The sequence below is a fragment of the Setaria italica genome, chromosome I (assembly GCF_000263155.2).
Source record: "Setaria italica strain Yugu1 chromosome I, Setaria_italica_v2.0, whole genome shotgun sequence".
In the NCBI taxonomy this organism is placed as follows: domain Eukaryota; kingdom Viridiplantae; phylum Streptophyta; class Magnoliopsida; order Poales; family Poaceae; genus Setaria; species Setaria italica.
Window position 1 is genome coordinate 32221720 of NC_028450.1, and position 23114 is coordinate 32244833.

At 49.3% G+C, this 23114-nt stretch overlaps 4 protein-coding genes, 1 long non-coding RNA gene and 1 pseudogene across 8 annotated transcripts; 2 read left to right on the top strand and 4 right to left on the bottom strand.

The window, feature by feature from the left end:
- Positions 1 to 4543: 4543 nt before the first annotated feature.
- LOC111255770 lies at positions 4544 to 5319 on the top strand. Its single transcript, XR_002675706.1, has 2 exons — positions 4544 to 4841; positions 4953 to 5319. It is a non-coding gene; the product is annotated as an uncharacterized LOC111255770 (long non-coding RNA).
- Positions 5320 to 7070: 1751 nt separating this feature from the next.
- LOC101771145 (putative protein phosphatase 2C 23) lies at positions 7071 to 8097 on the bottom strand. The gene has a single exon (XM_004955039.2). The coding sequence runs from the start codon at positions 8065 to 8067 to the stop codon at positions 7123 to 7125; it is 945 nt and encodes a 314-aa protein (XP_004955096.1). The 5' UTR covers positions 8068 to 8097; the 3' UTR covers positions 7071 to 7122.
- A 209-nt stretch (positions 8098 to 8306) lies between these two features.
- On the bottom strand, positions 8307 to 9150 carry LOC101771543 (annotated as a pseudogene).
- A 4240-nt stretch (positions 9151 to 13390) lies between these two features.
- Positions 13391 to 16671, top strand: LOC101763965 (arginine decarboxylase 2). Of its 4 annotated transcripts, none has more exons than XM_004953141.2 (2): positions 13391 to 13449; positions 14551 to 16671. In XM_004953141.2, exon 2 carries the CDS (start codon positions 14571 to 14573, stop codon positions 16440 to 16442), a length of 1872 nt encoding a protein of 623 aa, XP_004953198.1. In that variant the 5' UTR covers positions 13391 to 13449; positions 14551 to 14570; the 3' UTR covers positions 16443 to 16671. The 4 variants fall into 4 exon arrangements, with proteins under 4 accessions (XP_004953198.1, XP_004953197.1, XP_022685358.1 ...); XM_004953140.2 differs by having other exon boundaries at positions 13400 to 13449; positions 14546 to 16671; XM_022829623.1 differs by having other exon boundaries at positions 13403 to 13529; positions 14546 to 16671.
- Positions 16672 to 16784: 113 nt separating this feature from the next.
- LOC101771941 (putative protein phosphatase 2C 23) lies at positions 16785 to 18015 on the bottom strand. Its single transcript, XM_022829630.1, has one exon. The coding sequence runs from the start codon at positions 17733 to 17735 to the stop codon at positions 17007 to 17009; it is 729 nt and encodes a 242-aa protein (XP_022685365.1). The 5' UTR covers positions 17736 to 18015; the 3' UTR covers positions 16785 to 17006.
- A 1249-nt stretch (positions 18016 to 19264) lies between these two features.
- On the bottom strand, positions 19265 to 20212 carry LOC101772347 (putative protein phosphatase 2C 24). The gene has a single exon (XM_004955041.1). The coding sequence runs from the start codon at positions 20210 to 20212 to the stop codon at positions 19265 to 19267; it is 948 nt and encodes a 315-aa protein (XP_004955098.1).
- Positions 20213 to 23114: the final 2902 nt, after the last annotated feature.

Genomic DNA, 23114 nt, shown 5'->3' on the forward strand with positions numbered 1-23114 from the left:
GTCAAAAGGCTGTTGGACTCCCCCTTCTTCATTGCAAAAATGATATGGACACGGATATTAAGGTGTTAACACTTAACAGAAATGTTATATTAGTGTGGTTCAAAAAGAAAACGAGGATACCAATTCGCCGCTCTATATTAAATGTTCCTTCCTAAGAAGTTCGACTATTCTAAGTTTTCAACGTCACATGTCCTTTTCACTGACATGAATCCAAATGTGAGTTCCACCAATTTGAGCTCATTTTCTCCAAATTTCACAGGAAGTGGCACTATTTCAAGCTCCTAGCAACTATATATCTTAAGGGTCCGAACTATTGCTTGAGTTCAGTTCCTTGTTTGAAAGTAAGCTTTTAATAGCAATGTAGCAATTAATCCATGGTGGTCTAAGTCAGCAGTAACAAGCTTTACATAAGAAATGATAATAACACCACCATAGACTGAGTTTAAAGTTTTCAAAACACACTTGTATTCACTGTTCAACATTTTTTTCAGGAAAACTATCAGCTATTAAGTACACTTTTTTTCATAGCATTCTGCTAAGATTCATTATAAGTTAGTAGTAAATAAGAGAAGAAATAATACCTGTTTCTTATTTACAAAAATGCTTACAAACTCTCCAATCTTGCCCGATCTACGCAACTTTCTCATATTATTAGCAAATTTCTGAAAGTACGTGAACAACGTAATGAAAATAAAGAAAGGTCGAATAAGTTAAACATATATGTAAGTTTCATAAAGAATAAGAACCTCAGGCTCCCTGTGTTTCCCAAGTAGTAATCCATTGAATATGACCAAAAATGAACCTGAAAGACAAGAATTCCATAGTTCCATTTGCTTTGTTTAGATTGAAGGAGTTTCCACATCAGCGTCATTTCATCAATCACGCAGATAGATTGAGGGAGGAAGGATGCAGAAACAGCTCTATGGTAGCAGCCTACAGCCCATGTACTGGACCTTGATTGTCACGAGCTTCACGGCAATGCTCATGCAAATTTGTAACCTTCCCTTCCTGAATTATGTCGAGAACCATCATTTTTCAACTCGGAATCGAGGCATAAATATCGGCATCAAGGATAATGGGGGTTGAGGGACACCTGCAGGTTGCAGGTAAGCTATGGTGTGAGGGCATGTGAAATCTACACTACTCAATCAGCATTTTCCAAGATCAATCCAATGTGTATGGCATTTACATATTCACACCTTATAGGCATTGCAATGATACATTACAAAGATCTGCGATTGCAAGCTTGCATTGGCTAGCCTGGATTGTGGTAAGCATGCAATCAATATATGTTCCATAGTCAACCTGCGTATAAATCCCCTCGCTTATTCTATCTAGGTCAAACTAATGCACAGTCATTCTTGGCATGCTCAGCTAGTCATCAGTACAAACGGCAGATAGATGGAAATGAGGCAATGCAGGGCTTACGTGCGATCAGTAAGGCGGCAAACTTGTGGCGTGATTTCTACAGTTCTGAATTCCTCTCGTACAGAGGGGGTGCCAGCATATACATTAGTGTACCTACACCGAAGCCACACAAAAATATATTTTAGAGAACACTGAACAATTAAAATAGAATAGACTAATACAAACTATATTGTATAATTGACAGTCGTGCCTTAGATAAATGGATGGCTTATTGCGTGCTTCAATTCGATTGGTTGCTAAGACAATGTCCTTGATTCCTTTGTTGATGAAGTAGTTGAACGAATTGATGTGCTCCTTCACAAGCCCTCTAACCTGGGATTCCAACAAACAAGTTGAACAGAAAGAAGAATGATGAAGCCAACAGGAACTTCAAACTGAATGAAGTACTGTCACTCCATCAAAACGACCACATGCATGAGTTTGAACACAAGAATGAGCAACTCAAGGCTCCATGGTGTTGATTTGTTGTAACAAAATCAATCAAATATCAGAGACAGGTACAGGATTAACACTACAGAGCAGCGCAAGGAGCCCACAGGAGCCAATCTGTAGCTGACAGCATGTAAAACATACATCAGGCTGGGTTGCCCTTGCAGCATCAGGCATACTTAGACTCCAGCCTAAGTGTCCGCTTGGAGCACAAGGGTTCCATAAGAGTTAATTCGATTGCAGCAAAGAAATTCAGAAAATAATTAATCCTCGAACTGCAAACAGAACCTACACAGAACATTAATCTTTCAAGTGGCATGAGAATCCCAGCAAAACGGGTCAATAAGAATATAAGATGATTGTGGCTTTTGCATCAACTAATACCAAACAATCATAATTGGGGATAGAAAGGATTTGTTACACGGAAGCAATCGGGTTCAAAATAGCACAGCTTCTCGTGAACGCGGCTAGCGAGATAAAAATCCAGTGCAGTACCAAAATTGTTGGATGGATTCCACCGCTGACAGACAATCGAAGGTACGGCATAGGGTCAAGTACAATCGAACGTTGCACGGCTGCTTGGATCCTTGAGCTAAAGTTTAACCCGTGTCATATCGAATCTTCAGAGGCTAATTAGGAGGATTAAATATGAGTTAATTATAAAACTAATTACACGGAGGGAGGCTAATTTGCGAGACAAATCTATTAAATCTAATTAATTCATAATTAGCACATGTTTATGGTAGCATCACATTATCAAATCATGGACTAATTAGGCTTAATAGATTTGTCTTGCGAATTAGCCTCCATCTGTACAATTGATTTTGTAATTAGTCTATATTTAATACTCATAATTAGTATCTAAACATTCGATATGACAGGGACTAAACTTTAGTCCTGAGAATCAAACGGGGCCTAAGAAATGCGGGGAGGAGCGCGAACTTGTCGACGGGCTTGCTCACCGGTAGGGCCAGCGACCGGTACGTCAGTGCAGGCGCTGCATTCGCCCTCGCTGGCTTGCCGCTGCACGATCCCGAGCGGGGCAAAAGGGGACGAAGAGGTGAGGGTTTGCACGCGGCGGCGGTTCATGGTACAAGGAAGAGGGGAGGCGAGCGGAGCGTACCCTTCGCGGTCGTCTTCAGCGGGCGGCACGGTCATGGCGGGGGTTGTGTGGAGGTTTAACCAGTGGGGCGGAGGAGGAGCGAATCGGCGGGGAAACCTGACGGGACGGACGAGGAACGAGGCAGTGGCGCTGGCCCAACGCCACCACCGCCGCAGCCAAGGAGAAGATACGGGTTCGATTCCCGTCGCTCGGTGCCCTCCGCGCGCTCGGGTCGGGAAGGGTCGGAGGCGCAGCCGACAAGGGGAGGGGAGCGAGCGGAGTGGGAGAGGAGAGGAGAGGAGAGGCGGTCAGGTGATGGTGGGGGTTTTCCGTTATGTGCAACAGCGGACAGCCTGCAGAGGCTGTTCGATCGATCTTGCGTGACACACGCGCAAGCCGCAAGAGAGCCGGGGCGAGGCTGCGCCATTTCGGATGCTGCGATGCCGCAGCCCGCAGGGGACGACGAACTCACGGAGTCACGGACACGATCAGAACGTTCGAACGGGCCGGCCGGCCGGGCCACGGGCGAGTGGGTAGAACCGTAGATTCAGCCGCTCAGCGGACCGGACCACCTGGAACTGGAAGTCCTGGCGTGCGGAGGTGGAGCGAGAGCTCTTCAGTGCGTGGGATGTGCCACAGCCAGGTGTACCGTGCAGCTGATTCTCGTGGCGGCTCTTTCAGCTTCCAGTAATCGACTCGGTACGAGTACTTTTTTAAAAATCTATTAATAAGGTGATTGAATAATTACATTTTACTTTATCCAGACTCGTTGGATGCAACCAGCTCACGTTTGGATACCTGCATCAAGAGAGGCTTGGCTCGCGCGGCGCGGAAATTTTCCCGCCAAGCTTGGCTCACGCGATGCGAGATGAGCACATGAGTGGGCGTGAAGTAAGGAGAAAAATGGAGGGCAACCAATCAAAATTCGGGACCAACCTGATTGTATATAAGCATGAGCCAAATAAAAGTTCAGGGATCAGCGAGGGTCTGCATGGAAGTCAAGTCCGAAAACCAATTACGTCTTTATAGGAATTAATCACTACTTTTCTTTCAGTGTTAAGTGGTGTACGTGGTGGCTTTATCAATCTCGAAGGTGCTAAAAGGGATAGAGTTCTATGCGTGTATTTATGAAGATGAGTGCTTGTATATGTGTTTGAGCATATTTATTTCGAAAAAAATAAAGTGGTCATTTTCCTTCCACGGGACAATATTAGCGTATGACATGGGTCGGTCCACCGTGTCCCATGGCAGCTGCTTTTTTTTCCTTTTCTTAACCAAAACATCCGCACACTCGAGCCTATGCTTCCTTGGAAGTGAGAAATCACACGCAAAAAAAATCTTTTGGCAATTTCGTTTTGAACCGACAAGAATCATTGCTGGCGGCGTTACACCTGATCATGTTCCTTGTCCGACGAATCATGTTTTAAGGTAACAAGTGTGCCATGTGCGGAAACAAAGCAATCGTGGCCTCAGCAATCAGCGGACGTGATTAGCGGGGGCAAGCCGCAAGCCAAATAGGCCGGTGCAAAACTCCAAACGCCGAGCCAGTAATCCAAGCGCTGCTACTGCTAATCGGGTGCCAGGCTCACACTTGGCGGTCCACGGCCTCGCAATCCTTCTTTATATCCACGGGTGCTACAGCCTTGAGCCTCCCCGTCCCATGTGCATTCCATCCAGCTTGCTCGTTGCTTCGCCTTTGCGCTCTGCGCCTCTGCTTTAGTCTCTAGTTGGCGGACGGCTGCGCTGTGCAGTCCGCGCTCTTCACCACATCCCACCGCCTCCCCCGCCCCCGCAGACGCAAGAAACCGGCGGCCATGGATCCCCCGTCGGCTCAGGTGATGTCGGCGACAAACGACTTCCAGGACAAGACCGTGGACGAGTGGTAAGGCGCCTGACTGCTTTTCGCTCAAATCCGTGTTCTTTCTTCCCACCCATCCTTCTCCGCGTTCTCGCTCCCTGACCGATAGGCTCTTGACCATGTGGTGGCCTGCAGTTGCTCGTGCTGCTACGACTGCTGCTCCAGCATCCTCGACTTCCTGTGCTGCTCGTCTTGATCCGACCGGTGCGGCTCCGACCTGTCCCGGCGGAAAATTCTCAAGGAAAGCGGAGGCCTCGCCATCACTCATCACTGATCCTGATTTTAGTCCTGGAGTTCGTAGATTCCTTAGGTCAGCCTTCGGTGATGGTATCTTTGTAAGTTTGACTCTATTCATCGGTAAGGAAACTTGGATCAGGTGCTGAAATACCGTGTTAACCTTCAACCCTGCGGTGATTTCCTCTCTAGAAAATTTACCGTGCATGTAGGCAGATGGAATAGCTGTTTGGAGTTCTTACCCGTGACTGCGCTCGTATTTGACATACACCGCATTACATTTTTTTTCCGCATAAATTCATTTGGTTCTTCTAGAGCCCAGAAGTACAGCTTGCAAAATTTGCGCCGAGTTCTTAGCATTCTTTTCTGCGTTTTTTGCGCGCACTGAACCAGAGCACCCCCAAGGCCCCAAGTCCTCTTCTGCAAGCCCATGACGCGATGTGAATGCGATGCGACATGATGGACATCCTACATTCTTTCTCGGTGTTTGGCAGTTTGCTATTGTTAAAAGTAGAAAGGTGGACTCTCCATTGATTAAATGGGTGGTATAGTTAAATATTTATAAAATGGGAGAGGATATGACCAAAGGTCACTATGTACCTTAGGAGTTGGTCCTTTCATGAAAGATCCACACCCTTTATTGTCTCTAATCCTAATTGATACAAATCCCAGTGCAGATTTCATAGAGGTTTTATGCACATTAATTAAGGTGCTGTCAGTATTTTTAATGATGTGACAGTGAGTTAATGAGGAGAGAGGTTTCATGCACAGTTACCAACACGGTTTGTATCTTGCATGTAGTGCATATGAAACTACACCATGAAATTTTACATTGCAGAGGTGTTTCAAACACAATTTTATTTTCATGTTGCTTATGTAGCTATCTTGGAAATATCAAAATGAAACTCTCAATTGGGATTAGCCTAATAAAAATGTTTCACAACAGCTATCGTGAGTGGAAAGCTGAATTGGACTTGGACCACACCCTCCTTGTCCGTTCGCACTTTCTGTTTTGCTGGGACGTTGACTGCAGGGTGACAACCTGACCTTTAAAGACAGCTCATTTACCTGCATTTTCGGTTACTAGTGGTTGTGATGATGATACCGATTTGAATTTTGTACTATTATGACTACTAATGACATGATACCAAAATGATCGCTACGAAAAGAGTTCGTTTGTGCCAATAATATGGTAGCAAACTAGCAATAAGATTTTTCAGCTAACTAACAACGGACTATTGATAGCTGTAAACTCACGGACGCGACGCATGCATCCTACTACGGCTACCTTTTCTGGTGATGCCGTCCGGCTTAAAAAATGTCAGTTTTTTTTTCCCCAAACCTGACTGGACAAAATCAAATTTGCCCTCACGCCTCCCATCACGACGGGACAACGAACGCGACCAGAGAACGGTGATGCCGTCCGGCTCCCCCCTGCTGGACCGCCTCGACGCCTCGTACGCGACGCCCGCGACGATGCCCGCCATGTTCCGGGGCGAGAACCCCAGCCTCCTCGTGCCCATCTGCACGGCGCGCTCGAGCTGCGCGTCGCGCACGTCGTCGAACGGCCCGTCCGTCCCGGCCACCACGACGTCGCCGGCCCTCGCGCCCGTCTCCCCCCACGCTCGCCCACGCCGTCGCTGTTCTTGTTGGCGGGGCCTCGGTGAAGAAGTGCCGTTGCGGCTTTGAACGGCGCGCGATCCTGCCGCCCGGGAGCACGTCTAAGCCGCTGTCGCCGATGTACGCCCACTTCAGGGCCTTGGCGGCGAGCGAGAGGATAGCCGCCGTGGACGCCCCGGGCGCGCCCGATGCGACCGTGTTCTTGTACGCGTACAGTACGCCAGCTCCAGGAGCGCGGAGGGGCAGACGGGCGGCGCGCTCATATCAATTTGATGGTAGTAGGTGGCACGCCCCTTGTTCCATCCTGGCTCGCATGGCCGGCTTAGTAACTAGAGATTCAGATTAGCGTTTACACCTCCGTTGAAAGTCGAAATGGTTGATTCAAGACTGAGGGGTCAATCTAATTTGACAAAGACTAAAGCTAATTCCTCAATCAAATGTCACTCCTAAATCATGAATCCTTCGCGACAATGTACGCGACGATGACCGTTATGTCGTCCTCCTTCCCACCGCAACCTCCCTCCCCGGACGCCTTCAAGTGTGCGAGACTGAACGGTGAGCATGCCCGCTTGTTCTTCGATACGTCGTAAGCAATGCTGGCGATGATGTCCGCCATGTTCTTGGGCGAGAAACCCAGCTCGGTGCCCATCTGCACGGCACGCTCGAGCTGGCAATCGTGCATGTTGTCGAACAGCCCGTCCGTCCCGACCACCACGACGTCGCCGTCCCTCACCGACATGTCGCCGACCATCGCCTTTGTGAGGCTGTCTCCATCGCCATTAGAGCTCAGCTGGTACGGGAAATTGAAGCGGCGCCGCTGCTCAATCGAACGGTACACGATCCTGCCGCCGCGGAACACGGCGAAGGCGCTGTCGCCGACGTACGCCCAGCTGAGAGCTGTGCGGTCGAGCGACAGGATGACGGCCGTGGACGCACCCGGCGTGCATTTGATGACCGCCGTCTCGTACGCCCTCTTCAGAACTTCCTTCGGGCGGAGGCGGCGGGCCTTGGCCGTCAGCTCCACATTCTCCAGAGCGCTCGCCATGAGCTCGCGTGCGAAGGCGCCGGCGTCCACGCCGCGGTCCCGGTACCCGCCGACCCCGTCCGCGACGCCGACGAAGCCGGCCTCGGCGTGCCCGAAGTGCGCGTCCTCGCCGTGCAGCGGCAGGTCGCATGCCGCCCAGTCCATACGCAGCGCGCACGGCCGCTTGTCGGGCCGTTCCGCGCGGTGTCGATGGCCAGCATCACCGTCCTCCGGCGGCGACGACGCGACTTCGGTCCCGAGCGCTAGCAGCACGCGGGTGCTGAACCTGCCAACTCTTACCTCCGGGGTTCGTTCGTTGATCTCGCGTAGCGTTTCCTGGATCGGCTCCAATGTCTCCGGTGCTCTTGTCATCTTGGTCGCCTTCTGCGTTTGATTTGCTTGTGATAGCTTGAATCCTAGACGCCTAACAATATATGCTGCCGGAGTGCATATATCAACAATTTCCCCAGTGGGCGTTCGGTTTCTAGTCAGATTCGGATTGGGCCACGATACCTTCAAAAATAAAACTGAGTTCTAGTCAAATTCGGATTGGACCAAGATATCTTCACAAATAAAACTGATTTCTAGTCAAATTCGGATTGGACCAAGATATCTTGGAAAGTAAACTGGCATTAGCCTTCCTCGTCGTTCCTCCAGCTCTCGGTACTGCACGTGGACGGAGGGTGTGCCAGCCACCCGAAGGACACCTCGCGAGCAGTGCCGGCGATGTGGTCCGCCATGTTCTGCGGCGACGCGCCCAGCTCCGTGCCCTTCCGCACGATCTGCTCGAGCTCCGCGTCGAACACGTTGTCGAACAGCCCGTCGTGTCCCGATCACCCCGACGTCGCCGCCCATCACCGGCACGCCGCCCACGTCCGCGTCGGCGACGTGGTCGGCGCCCGTGGCGCTGAGCTGGTAGGGGCAGTTGAAGCGGTGCTGATGCGGCTTGGAGCGGTGCACGATCCTGCCGCCGCGGAGCACGGCGAAGCCGCTGTCGCCGACGCACGCCCATCTGAGGGTCGCCCCGTCGAGAGACACGATGACGGCCGTGGACGCCCCGGGCGTGAGCGAGCGCGCAGCCGCCTCGTGCGCGCTCCGCAGCAGAGTGTAGGGGCAGACGGGCGTGCCGCTGCCGCCCTCGGTGAACGCACGCCTCGCCTCCGCGAACGCGTTCCCGATCAGCGCGCGCGCGAACGCGCCGGCGTCCACGCCTTTCCTGCGGTACGCGCCGACGCCGTCCGCCACGCCGCCGACCCCTGCCCCGGGGTGGCAGAAGAAGGCGTCCTCGTCGTGGTGAGGGATGAAGCAGGACGCTGCGTCCTCAGGGCCCGATCCAGCGGCGCCGCGTCGAGCTCCCAGGGAATGTAATTTATAGTAGGCCGGCGCCAAGCTATCCCGGATCGTTACAACTTGCAACCACCCTAGGACGACGACGAAATCTGGGGCCCATGACATCCCTGCGTGTGCGTGTGTGTGTGTGAGAGAGAGAGACATCACAGTATCACACCATCACTAGTGCATGCTGCCGTGCAGCAGAAAGGAAGCACGCGAGAGCTTGCCGTGAAGCTTGATCAGGCAAACATAGCACTAGACGTGGGGACACAACGTTGAACAGCTAGCGCTGCTTCAACAGCAAGAAATTCCCTGAGAGGCTAGGCTCCACGTACTTGCAAGCCTACGGTGCTGACACGTACACAACCGGCCAGCTGGAGGGTTACTCTCCGAGTGCTATTTCAGTTCAATCAAGTAAATTTGAAGGAGACTTCGGGGCTACTTCTTGTATGCTCTAGTAGCTTTAAAATCGTCGAGCACAGGCACAGCTTGTAGCGAAAAGTGCGTAACTTTTGCTACACAGCTGCCTCCACATGGTGGATCCACCGTTTGCGCGTTTTTTTGAAATATAAATTTACCGAACCCTTCTCTGTAATGCGCCACATTTTTTTGTTTGTTGCACTCAATTTATTAACAGCTGAGGTCTCCTTTTCTGCTCACTAGCTAATATAGATGCTCCCATTCTATGCTAAATCATTCCGTATCATATTTATTAACAGCCCTATCATATTTGCCTAACATTTCCACTATATCCGGTACATAAGCTAGGTAGTCGTGCCAATTGGTATGCACATCAAATTTCAGGGCCTCTAGCTAGCTTTTTCAGAGCTCCTGCAGCCGTCCACCTAATATACTTCATTTCCATGGATGAGTCTACTAGGATAACAAACAATCTCGAAAACTTAGCATTGTAACACGAGACTTTCAGGTTATTTATTTATTTTAAAAAATGTAACTTGAAAAAAAGGATTTTCAACTTCCATCCAAGGAACTGTGAACTCTCGAGAGTACGGCAACAGCAGGCTCGCGGTAGAGCTAGGGTGTATTTATCTAATAGGAGCCCTGCTAAACAATTTTTCAGAGAGAACTGATTCTCTACTGATTTTGTGAAGTGATTCTCTAAAATGAACTAAGAGGCTAGAAGTCGAAAAAAAGATAGCTTCTTCTGATTCTGTGAGGTGATTCTCCATCCTAATTTTAAGAGTTTATGCTAGAGAATCAAAGAGAAACACTTTCAGCTATAGAATCACTACTCTCTACTCTCAGAGAATCAGTTCTCGTATAGAATCAGAATCAGAATCAGATGGAGCTCTAAACAACACACGCTTTGAAAAGTGATCGTTCGTTACGGTTATATTTGGTTATAGCCTTATAGGCATTTCTTGGGCCACCATAAAAAGAATTTTGTTTCTGGCCGAGGCCCAGAATGACAAAGGCATGGACCCCAATAAATTTGCTCCAAGGCCGCCCGCCCTGTGTGAGTTGTGACGTGCTACACACAGGCCCAACGCCCTTGATGCTTATCGATCGAGATGGGCTTTTGTTTTTTCCTAAAAAACAAGAAGGTACAGCTTTAAAGCCGTCCAACCAATCTTGCACACATCCTTCAAAAAAAAAAATCTTGCTCGTCGCTTCTTCCCACGTGTTCCTTGCACTCACCTGCGTACAAGCAGGAAATCCAATATGGATGCTCACAAATTAGCTAAGGCTTGTACTCTGGTTCTCTGGGGCTGGCCACTAATCCAATATTCCTTTTGCCAGGCAATACTGGTATGTTTTTTGAAAATGAAAATACTAGTATCACGATTTAGTTCTAGCGTTCCGTAGTATACTCAATTACGTATACGAGTACGTACGGACGGCAATCATGCTATGGCATCGAATACTGCACGCATACGGACGACGAGGTTCATGCTGCCAGCATGGGACCAGCTTTACCAGCCGTTTCTGATTGGTGTCTTTCCAGTGCAAGGTTGTGCCAGTACACTTCAGATTCTCCCATGATTGTATACGCACAAAATATATAGTAACATAACGTGGACATACGTGACAGTGACCACAAAGATCGACGGTGCCGAGCTGCGCTTATATGTGTGTGAGAGGCTACGTTGCGGCGCGTAATAAAGGATCCTAGTCCCCGCTCCCTCCGTTTCAAATTATAAGTCATTTTAATTTTTTAAGAGTCAAACTATTTTATATTTGACCGAAATTGTAGAGAGGATCACAAAAGTTTATGGTACCGAATAAATATATTATAAAAATATATTTAATGAAGAAACTAATGGTACTTATTTGATATCATAAATGTTAGTACTTTATTGTATAAATTTGATCAAACTTGAGATGTTTTGATCCACTAAGAAAATTGGAATGATTTATAATTTGGAACGGAGGGGGTAGAAAGGGATTGGGAAACGAAGATGCCCGATATATACCGGAGCGGTGCATTATTGGGTGCTCGGTGCGACCAGCAGGTTTGATCTGGCTGCCACGAGCACGTACGATTTTAATGTGGTTGGTGAGGTGTTTGTTTTTGAAAAAAAAAGAGAGAAGGAAATAAACGTGGTAGCTTGGTATTTAGCAGTAACAAATGGTGCCTCTACCGCGTGGCCGCGGAGTCTAGCCGCGCCGGTCGTCGGTCCCCTCTCTGGCCGATCACGGATTCACACGGGGAGGAGGCGGAGCGCGTGGCACACGAGGTAGTTTTCACTCGGTTAGGGTTACCTCAAAATCCCAACTTCAGCACCATGCAAAAAGAAAATTCTTCATCACATCAAATTTATGATACATGCATGGAGTACTGAATGTAGACGAAATCAAAAACTAACTGTACAGTTTGGTTGTACTTTATGAGACGAATCTTTTAAGCCTAATTAGTCAATATTTAGACAATAATTCACAAATGCAAACGAAACGCTACAGTGCTACAGTACTGACGCAGTGGTTTTGATTGTCCAAAATCGGGCAACTAAACAGGCCCTAGATGTCATATGTGCCGCATGAGTGACACGTCTGAGACGACACGTGCCTCGTTATTATTGCCTCAGCGTAGATGAAGGGGTGTTTGGTTTCTTGAGGTTCGTGTCACATCAAATATTCAAAGGCTAATTAGAATGACTAAATATCAGTTAATTATAAAACTAATTACACAGATGGAGGCTAAACGGCGAGACGAATCTATTAAGCCTAATTAGTTCATCATTAGCAAATGGTTACTGTAGCAGCACATTGTCAAATCATAGACTAATTAGGTTTAATAGATTCGTCTCACCATTTAGCCTCCATCTGTGCAATGGGTTTTGTAAATAGTCTATGTTTAATATTTAGTATCTAAACATTCAATGTGATAGGGACTAAAAATAAGCAAAGGGAACCAAACACCCCCATAGACTGTCCCATCGAATGTTTAGATATTAATTTGGAGTACTATATATAGAGGTTAATTACAAAATAATTGTATAAATGAAGGCTAATTCGCGAGACGAATCTATTAAGGTTAATTAGTTCATAATTTGACCATATGATGCTACACTAAATATGTGCTAATCATGAATTAATTAGATTTAATAGATTTGACTTATACAATTAGTTTTATAATTAATTTATATTTAATCCTTCTAATTGCTATTCAAATATCTAGATCCAAACGTCCCGAAATGGACCGGAAGATGCCCCCGAAATTAGTTCATTGGAGAGCGGGCACGAGCTACTGCTACTGAGATATTTTTTTTTATGATCCATATATTCCAACAAAGGTACCTGTTAAAATTATATTATGGAGGTGAGGAAAACGCCAACGTTTCGTGATGAGGAAATCCTACAATTTTATCGGTTTTATTATGAAAAGTGGAGGGTCTGTGACTTCGCTAAGGTTTCCACAATAAGTAGGGTTTTTTTTAGCTCAAACCTTTATTTGTTGCGGAAACGAGTTTAATTTGGAGTTCTCTATTATTCCCCTGTCCCGCAAAGAGTATCATTTTTAGGTTGATCCTAAGTTAAACTATTTTAAGTTTGGTCAAGTTTACGAGCTAAATAGATATGCTATGACAATATATTTCATAACGAATCTAATGAAACTTGCTACATCAAAAATATTGATATATTTTTATATAATTTTAGTTAAACATAAGATGGTTTGACTTAAAAGAGAATAAAGGGACACTCTTTGCGGGACAGAGGGAGTACATCTAATGCAGATCTACGGATAAGAGTGATACGTGATCTCCTCTGTGATCCTAACCAGCTAGAGATTTGTCATTGTCTTCAAACAAATGATATTTATTTTGTCCTCAACTGGGGGCAAATATGACATTGTATGCTTGCCAGACCTCTATATAAGGAGACGAAGGTGTAGTCCGCAATCCACACAGCACACAGCAAACTGAAATCAGTTCGTCTCTGGTTCTCCCTGAACTTCTGCTGGTATGGTTACTCTACGATTAAATCTCCATTTGGTGTCTTCTCTTTGAAGTGTCCATGCACCATGCACTATTACATTATTCGTAAGATTCGCTGAGCTATCTCTTTGTAACAACGTTCTCATGTGTTCATTTCTGGACTGTTCACTGTACAGTAGTCGTGTTGATTATTGATAACCGATGACCAGGAAAGATTTTGAGTACTGCAGGGCCTGGCTTCACTCATTACTATTATTATTCTAAATATATACCTGTCTGGAATATATGAATGGTGCATAAACTTTGCAGAAAGTTCGTATATAGATATAGAAAACCTCTTTTTTTCCAAATCGGGGCCACAGATATAATAAACAATGGACATGGAGCTATTTTCGTCCCGGACTAACCATAATCTCTATAAATTCTCAACATGTGATTTTGACTTTGTTTTCTATGACTTTGTATCAGCACATCTTAATAATTGTATGATTTTTAAAGTTTTCTCTTAAATGAAAATGTACTATATATATTTTTTTAGGATCAACGGGGAGAGCATCCCCACCTGATTTTCATTAAGGCTTGTGGCAAGGCAAAAACGCTTACAGCAAAGAGGTTCAGCAGATTTTCAGAAAATAAAGAGGAAGCTACTTTGAAACTTTGAAAATTTAATTGTCTGCAATTTGAAATATGGTTGTGAAACTACTCATGAGAATGCTGACACATAAGAATTATATGACACTAGAACTAATGGAATCATAGGAAGATCCTTATAGAACCACCTACCACCATCACCAACAGTGGTGACCTTGACAAAAAAGATACTTAATTGACTGCTTAAGGATATGAGGCGCATATTAAACATGTATATAAATATTCAGTAAATTAGTCTGAGTTTGGACTCATTTACTACTCAAGAAGTCTAGAGTCAACTCTCCCACAGCTCCACAAACGTAGGTCGTGACTTGTAACATATTATTACTGAGTTTGACAGTCCGTATACCCATATTATTAGCTGAGCTAGGTTAAATAATCGAAATGTAAACTACCAAAACTCTCATCTACATTGAGTTTGGCATACTTGAACATTCTCACCATAGACCATACCCATCTTGTGTGTTTAGGATAGGCGAGCAGTTTTTTCCCATCATGACCAAGAACTACGGTGAACTCTACAACGTCCTCGGCTGGGGTGACCCCTACTTCGCGGTGAACGCGGAGGGACACCTCTGCGCCAGGCCGCATGGCCGGGAGACGATGCCCGGGCAGGAGATCGACATCCACTCGGTCATCCTGAAAGCTTTGGAGACCCCCACCAATGGCGGCAAGAGCAAAGCCCAGTTCCCCATGATCCTCCGCTTCCCCGACGTGCTCAAGAATCGCCTCGACTCGCTCCACGCCGCGTTCAAGGGCGCCATCGACAGCTTGGGGTACACGTCCAGGTACCAGGGCGTGTTCCCGATCAAGGTGAACCAGAACAAGGCCGTGGTGCAGGACCTGGTCGCCTTCGGCTACGACGAGAGCTACGGGCTCGAGGCCGGCTCCAAGCCCGAACTGCTCATCGCAATCAGCTGCCTCACCAAAGCCAAGCCCGGAGCTTACTTGGTCTGCAACGGCTACAAGGACGCGGACTACATCGCGCTCGCGCTCTCGGCGCGCGCCATGGGCCTGAACACCATCATCGTGCTGGAGATGGAGGAGGAGCTCGACATCGTCATCGACCAGTACGAGAAGCTCAAGCTCAAGCTCGGCGACAAAGTTGATTTCGAGCCGGTCATCGGCGTCCGCGCCAAGCTCCTCACCAAGATACCAGGCCACTACGGGTCGACGGCCGGCAAGCACGGCAAGTTCGGGCTGCTCGCCGAGAGGATCTACGCCGTGGCCAAGAAGCTCAAGGAGGGCGGCAGGCTGCACTGGCTCAAGCTGCTGCACTTCCACGTCGGCTCCATGATCCCGACGACGGACATCGTGTACAACGCGGCGAGCGAGGCCGCCGGCATCTACTGCGAGCTGGTGAACACGTGGGGCGCCGAGATGACCACGCTGGACTGCGGCGGCGGGCTCGGGGTCGACTACGACGGGACCCGCTCCGGCAGCTCCGACATGTCGGTGGCGTACGGGATCGAGCAGTACGCGTCCAGCATCGTGCAGGCGGTGCGGCTCAAGTGCGCGTACCAGGGCGTCGCGCACCCGGTCCTGTGCACCGAGAGCGGCCGCGCCATGGCGTCGCACCACTCCATGATCATCCTTGAGGCGCTGTCGGCGATCCAAGAGCCGCAGGACGAGGACACCTCCGAGCAGCTGCTGAGCAAGATCCAGGACCTCTCCTCGAAGCACCCCGGCAGGGCCACGGCGGCTAACGGCGGCGGGGCGTTCGAAGGCATATACTCCCACGCCGCGGAGCTCAAGAAGCACGGCATCGAGATGTACAAGCTGGGCAAGAAGCTGAGCAAGAGAATCGTCGGCGACGCCAACCCCATCTACAACTACCACATGAACCTCTCCGTCTTCTCGCTGGTGCCCGACTTCTGGGGCATCAAGCAGCTCTTCCCGATGATGCCGGTGAGCCGGCTCAACGAGAAGCCGGGGCTCAACGGAACGCTCGTGGACATCACCTGCGACAGCGACGGGAAGATCGAGAAGTTCATCAGCGGCGGCGAGACGCTGCCGCTGCACCCGCTGGGCCCGGAGCACGGTGGGTACTACGTGGCCGCGCTGCTGTCCGGGGCGTACCAGGAGGCCCTGTCCTGCAAGCACAACCTGTTCAGTGGCCCGACACTCGTGCGTGTCAAGAGCAATGGCAAAGATGGTGGCTTCGACATCGTGTCCGTCGACCTGGGCCCGACGGCGGAGGAGGTCATCGCCACCATGAGGTACAACGTTGAGGAAGACATCAGCAACGTCATCCAGGAGCTCGCCAAAACCAAGGAGGTGTGGGAGACGGTGGAGCCGCTCATGACCAAGGGGCTTACCACCATGCCCTACCTCAATGAATACGAGCCCCCCAAGACCATTACTTGAGCTTCTGCAGCCTGCAGGTATCAAATCACGGGTGCTCATTAAAAATTCCGTATTGCCTGCGATCATATCTATCTAAAATAAGTGCCTGGTCCATGATGAATGGACGGGCAAATGAAGCAGTCTATGTATGATTTCCCCTACTTGAGCTTCCTGTGCTTTACTTGCTTCGTGTTGTACGGTATTGTGTTATCCAATAAATGAACAAGTTCACGGGTTTGGTTTTTATAAATACTTTGTTCTTACTTGTTTTCCGATGCGCGCACACAACAATGGGGTGTCCTATTCATCAGGGATTCAGGGTTGGATACTGAACTCCAGTTGTTCAGTTTCTTGAGTATTGTTAAAACTGCAGAGAGGCTACAAAGATGCCATCCTAAAACTGCAAAGAGGCTACAAAGGTGCCCATGGGCTGCATAATGTGCAGAACAGTGGGATAGTATTCTTTGTTGATGATATGAGTTGATGCGAGTTAAAACAGAAGTAATTGCGGATAAATCCAGCTAGCAACATAAAATTTGTCCATGTGTACACCATTAGTGCGATCTGCGACGAGACGTAGTCCTATTATGACACAATGAGCGCGACGACGACGGTAATGTCGTCCGGCTTCCCGCAGGTGGAGGCTGCGCCCTTCTGTTTTCGCTTCTCGACGCTGTACGGCGTGTCCCTGTACGTGCACCGCGCCGCCTCGTGGGCGAACGCCGCGACGACCTCCGCCATGTTGAGCGGCGAGAACCCCAGAGCGACGCCCATCTGCACGATCCGCTCCAGCTCGTCGTCGAACACGTTGTCGAACAGCCCGTCCGTGCCCACCACCACGACGTCGCCCGCCCTCGCGGGGGCCTCGCCCACCTCCGCGTCGGCGACCCCGGCGCCGCCGCCCTCGGTCTTGAGGCTCACGGGGCAATTGAAGCGGCGCTGCTGCTTCCGCAAGCGCAGCAGGAGCCTGCCGTCGCGGAACACCGCGAAGCCGCTGTCGCCGACGTGCGCCCACCTGAGGCTCCTACCGACGAGCGAGACTATGGTCGCCGTGGACGCCGCGGGCGTGCCCGACGCGGCCGTCTTCTGGTACGCGCGCTCCAGCAGCGTGTGGGGGCAGACGTGCGTGCCCGGCGCCGCGTTCACGGCCTCCTCGTGGGCGCTGCGCATGAGCCCCTGAGCGAACGACGAGGCGTCCACGCCCCGGTCGCGGTAGCAGCCGACGCCGTCCGCCACGCCGACGACGCAGGTCTCGGCGTGCCCGAAGTGCGCGTCCTCGTCGTGGTGCTTGAGGTAGCAGGACGCGAACTCCATCCTCAGGTCCCACCGCGGCACGTCCTCGTCGTCGTCCCACTGGGGGCAGGCGTCGCCGTCGTGTTCTCCGTGCGCGCGCGGCGGGAGCAGGACGGCGGCGAAGTTGGCGATCTCGTCGGGCTCGCCGGCATTGGGCGCGGGCGATGCGCGTTAGCGGATGCCGAACGCGAGCCGGAGGGCATCGGGGACCCGCTCGTCGATCTCGCGCAGGGTTTTTTGGCTGATCTTCTTATCCATCGTTGGTTCTGTGGGTTGTTTTGGAACGTGAAAGGACTTGAAGAATCGGAAACTCCCCTGCATGTTCAGATGCGATCTTTCGTTTTCTTTTTGAGAGAAGATGAGAGGGATATGCAGCCACGGCTTATGGGGCCGGCTTGGGCTCATCCTCATCGTGTGGGCGTGAACGTATATAGGCCTAACTCCGGAGCCCGGACCAGTTCGAACTTGGTTGTTCTTCCTATATACGGGCCACAACATTTATACAACTCCAAAAGAAATTCAATCTCCTTTTCTGTGTCACCTAAATCCTCAACCTACACCTATCTTCATTCAAGAATAATATTTTAAAACCTTTTCATTTGTTTAGCGCAGGGACATGGATTTCCAATGTGAAATAAATAGATAGACGAGCATTTTAGTCTCATCTTGGGGAAAAAAAGGGGGCAATTTTCTATTTTGCATATAAATGTAGCAGACGGCCTGAGCCTGACCTGATAAACCTGGCCTAACCATGTCTAAGTGGGTTCTCCCATGATTCAGTCAAGAATGAGACTCTTTTTCTTTGCATTAAGCCTTGCAGTTGCAAAAGGGTTGTACAAGACACATTCTCTTTTCTCTCATATTGTACAAAGACAATTTTATTTATATGTTTAAACATTTTAGATAATTCTTTGTTTGTCCGTCACTCCGTCTCCATAGCGTAAAGTAATACAAGGGATAGATACTGACTCAAGTTTTTTAACAACCTCTACGTATCTGACATTTTCTTGTCAAAATTGCATAAGCAAGATCATCACCAATAAATGTGTATAACGTCTGAACGCAAAACCAAAAAAAAAAGATCATCACAAAAATAAATTGTGTAAGCAAGATCACCACAAAAATAGCCCGCAAAATAAAAAGAAAGATCATCACAAAAATAAAATTGCTTAACATCTGACCACAGGGCTCACTACTTTCCAACAAATCCCAGTTCTTCCTTGAATGAGCTTGGCACTAGAAATTTCATCATGTTATTTTCTCTGTCCCTGTTTAAACTGAATGAGGGCAAGTACCAATTTCACTATTTCAGGAAACTTGTCTAACTATACTGGCGTACATGTGAGCCTACAAACTACAAAAGTCATACATGCGTGTTAGTGCATGATTTTGAACACTCCGGACGAAAAATGTGTCAGTAGGAGTACGGACTTCAGAGTACCGAGTACCCAAGCTGGGTGCCATGGGCTGCAGAATGCAGAGCGACTGCCATCTTGCCATCTTGGGGTGAGGTGCTTACTGTTTACACTTGAGGGCGTTTGATCTTGAGATCAGAGGGAGGATGGCACAATGTAGGCGACGACAACGGTGATGTCGTCCGGCTTGCCGCCAGTGAAAAACGCCCGCCCTGGCTCGCTCCGGCCCAAGACGCTGTACGGCGTGTCTCTGTTGCCGCACCTCGCCGCCTCGAAAGCGAAGGCCGCCATGACTTCGGCCATGTTCTTGGGCGAGAACCCGAGCGCCGTGCCCATGCGCACGATCCGCTCGAGCTCGTCCTCCGTCACGTTGTCGAACAACCCGTCGGTGCCCACCACCACAATGTCGCCTTCCTTCGCCGGGACCTCGCCGACCTCCGCCTCGGCGACACTGGTGCCGTCTCGTTCGGAGTTGAGCTGGTAAGGGCAGTTGAAGGAGTGCTGCTGCGGCTGCGACCGGGCCAGGATCCTGCCGTCGCGGAACACCAGGAAGCCGCTGTCGCCGACGTACGCCCACTTGAGGGTCCTGCCGGCGAGGGAGACGATGACGGCCGTGGACGCCGCGGGCGTGCCCGCCGCGGCCGTCATCATGTGCGCCCGCTCCAGCAGCGTGCGGGGGCAGACATGCGTGCCGGGCGCGGCGGTCACCACCTCCATGTAGGCGTTGTTCATGAGCCCGCGCGAGAACGCGGAGGCGTCCACCCGGTCGCGGTAGCCGCCGACGCCGTCCGCCACGCCGACGACGCCGGCCGCGGCGTGCCCGAAATGCGCGTCCTCGTCGTGATCCTTTATGTAGCACGACTCGAACACCATCCTCAGGCCTCCCGGTGCCACCGGCTCGTCGCAGTCCATGGGTTCGCTGGCGCCATCGCGCGGCGCGAGCAGGACGGCGGCGAAGTTCGCGACCTCGTCGTGGTGCCCGGGCGCCGGCGTGGGGCGGCCGCTGATGCCGAACGCGACGCGGAGGGCGCCGGGGATCCGCCCGTCGATCTCGATCAGGGTTTGCACCATATGCTGCTCCATCTTAATTTGGGCTTTATTTTTCTCTGCCCTCTGGCTAGGGTTCTAATGAATCGTGCAGGCTGCAGGGAGCTCGGTGCATGCGGCTGCAACGATCTATCAGGCAGGAACCAGGATTGGGCTCATGGTCACGCTGTGTCGTTTATAGGCACCGAACTGATTCCGACTCGTGTTCCTACTTCGGCACTACGCAGACACGCTTTTGTTGCTCCGGGTTTTTTTTTCCTTCCATTACGATTCGGATTTTTTTGCAAGGATATTATGATTCGGATTCTGTTAGTTGAAACAACAGCCGAGCCGCCGCCATCGGGTTAGGAACTAGTTTTGGGTTTGAACTTTGTGGATCTTTTTTGGGAAAAAAAAACGTTGTTCGGAAAATTTATCCAATCCTTCTTTTTTTTTTTCATAAGTGTACAAATCTTAGTTGCCTAGACGATTACACGACGTCAAATCAAGCCACCATAAAACGAATGGCTAATTTGACGTTGTTCAAAAGGTATCAAGATGAGTACCACTAAGCAGTTGGCGCCCAACTGGCGATCTTGCCACGGCCCGTCACCGCGCTATGCGGTACTAGTGGTCCAAATCTCATGACGGAGAATGTATGGGTTTGGAGGACCCCGCTCCTATCTGACTTAACGTAAATAGTTACAAGGGTTAGTTTGATGGAGCTCCATTAGCTCACCGGCTCCAGCTCCACCTAATATGTTACTTTTCATGCACTGTTCATAGGAGCCGATTTTCTCTCTCTCCTCCCCCCTTCTGACATACGTTGAAGGAACTGGTGGAGCTACAAATTGTGGCTCCTTTAGCTCCAACTCCTCTGACGCAACAGTGCGTGTGTCAAGGAAGCTGGAGCTGGCCGGAGCTCCTCCAAATGCGCCCTAAGGTCTTCAAGAGCCCGCTAAGAGTCCATCAACGTCCTATATCTTTTTCTTCCCCGTTCTTTCCATCCCCGTCGCCTCGGCCAGCGGCAGTCGCGTTGCTCGCCCCCCATCCGTAGCTCACACCCTCTTAGGGCAAGTACATTGCTACACGTCAGCGGTCTCATAGGTCGTCTCATGCAGTGCCACGTAGGATTTTTGATGATGTGGAGGAGAGAGAGCGAGGAGAGAGAAAGAGGTCGTTGCTTCGCGAAACAACCACCTCATGAGCTAAATTGTAGGACAACTTAACAACCATTGTACGAGTTATTGTTGCCATGCAACTCATAATATTTTATTTTTCTTATGCACAAATTAAGGAATTATATACCACTACCAGACAACTTATAGGACAACCTATTGTACGGGTTGCCTGTTAAATCATCTTAAGATTACGTGTCAATGCATGAGACCACCTATTACACGATACCTGTACTTGCTCTTAGCCTCGCCTTTTCGCCAGCGCACGAGTGAGCGGCGATGCGTGACTGAGTCTAGGGACGGGAGAAAATGAAGAAGATCACGCGGCCGACAGCGACCGCACGATCTCAAACACCAGAAGTTGAAACAAACGGGCTCACAGAAGTTAAGTTAGATAGGATCTCTCTGGTGAGTCCTTCTGCGTGGTCTCGCTGGGCCAAATAAGCTGAAAGTGCAGTTCAGTTTAGAAAGCCCTCCAACGAATCGGAGTCGAGCCCAACCCCTGATGCGATGCATGAATCGGGCTCTGCTACTATATATGGGCCGCACATGGGAAAACAAAAGGCTCGAAGAGAGAAGAGGCAGCTCCATAAGCTAGTAAGACCAACCCTTGATGCCGGGCCGTCAGGCGTACACCCCGCCGCCGCCGCAAGGGCAGCAACCCGCCGGTTTCCACGAGCTGTCAAGGATGAGTCGATAATGTGTAGAGGAGGATTGTTTGTGAGTACTCCATCTAGTAACTTGGAAGAATGGCGCGCTTCGCTGCGCCGGTAGAGCATGTGCGCTGGTGCTGGCTGGGCCGCCAGGAGGAGGGTTAAAAAGTAATTCTTCATTGACCTGGGTACAGATAAACCTGAGTTCTACTGTACTGAATTAAATGGTTATGTTCAATGCATAACAGGAACAAAATGATAGAGTAATATGTCAAGCACATGCATCCTTCGAAATAAATAGATAATTCAGTCGGATTGAATAATTAAGTACAGAGTGAAGTAAAATGTCCGCGCAATTTCAGATAAATAAATAAGCTATGGCACCTTGTTAACAATAGAGATGAAGGCAAATATGTGTAACAAAACTACATGAGGAAGTATACTTAAGCAAAGGACTAATTAAGTCCATTTGAACGAAACCTACCTCACCATTCCTATTAAGAAAATGAGAACTGGCCAAATATTACACATTGATTACCGAGAGCCTGGCTTATCAGCCACCAAACAGTGTTTTCCTCTCACAACAAATCAGCCGTTTCAGCTTTTCAGTCGGCTTACAAGCTGAAGCGAACAGGCCCCGAAGCACATCCTCGCAGTAGACAACTTCTCCCTCATGAGCACAAAGATGATGGGACGACATGGTCTCCTCCACAACCCAAATTTTCAACAGAATAAAGGGAGATGAGGGGGTGTTTGGTTCCACTGACTTATTTTTAGCACCCGTCACATCGAATGTTTAGATACTAATTAGGAGTATTAAACGTAGACTATTTAGGGGCTGTTTGGATACGAGGTGTTAAACTTTAACAGTGTCACATCGGATGTTCGGATGCTAATTAGGAGGACTAAACATGAGCTAATTATAAAACTAATTGCAGAACCTTGTGCTAATTTGCAAGACGAATCTATTAAGCCTAATTAATCCATCATTAGCAAATGGTTACTGTAGCACCACATTATCAAATCATGGACTAATTAGGCTTAATAGATTCGTCTCGCGAATTATACTCCATCTGTGCAATTAGTTTTGTAATTAGCTTATGTTTAATACTCCTAATTAGCATCCAA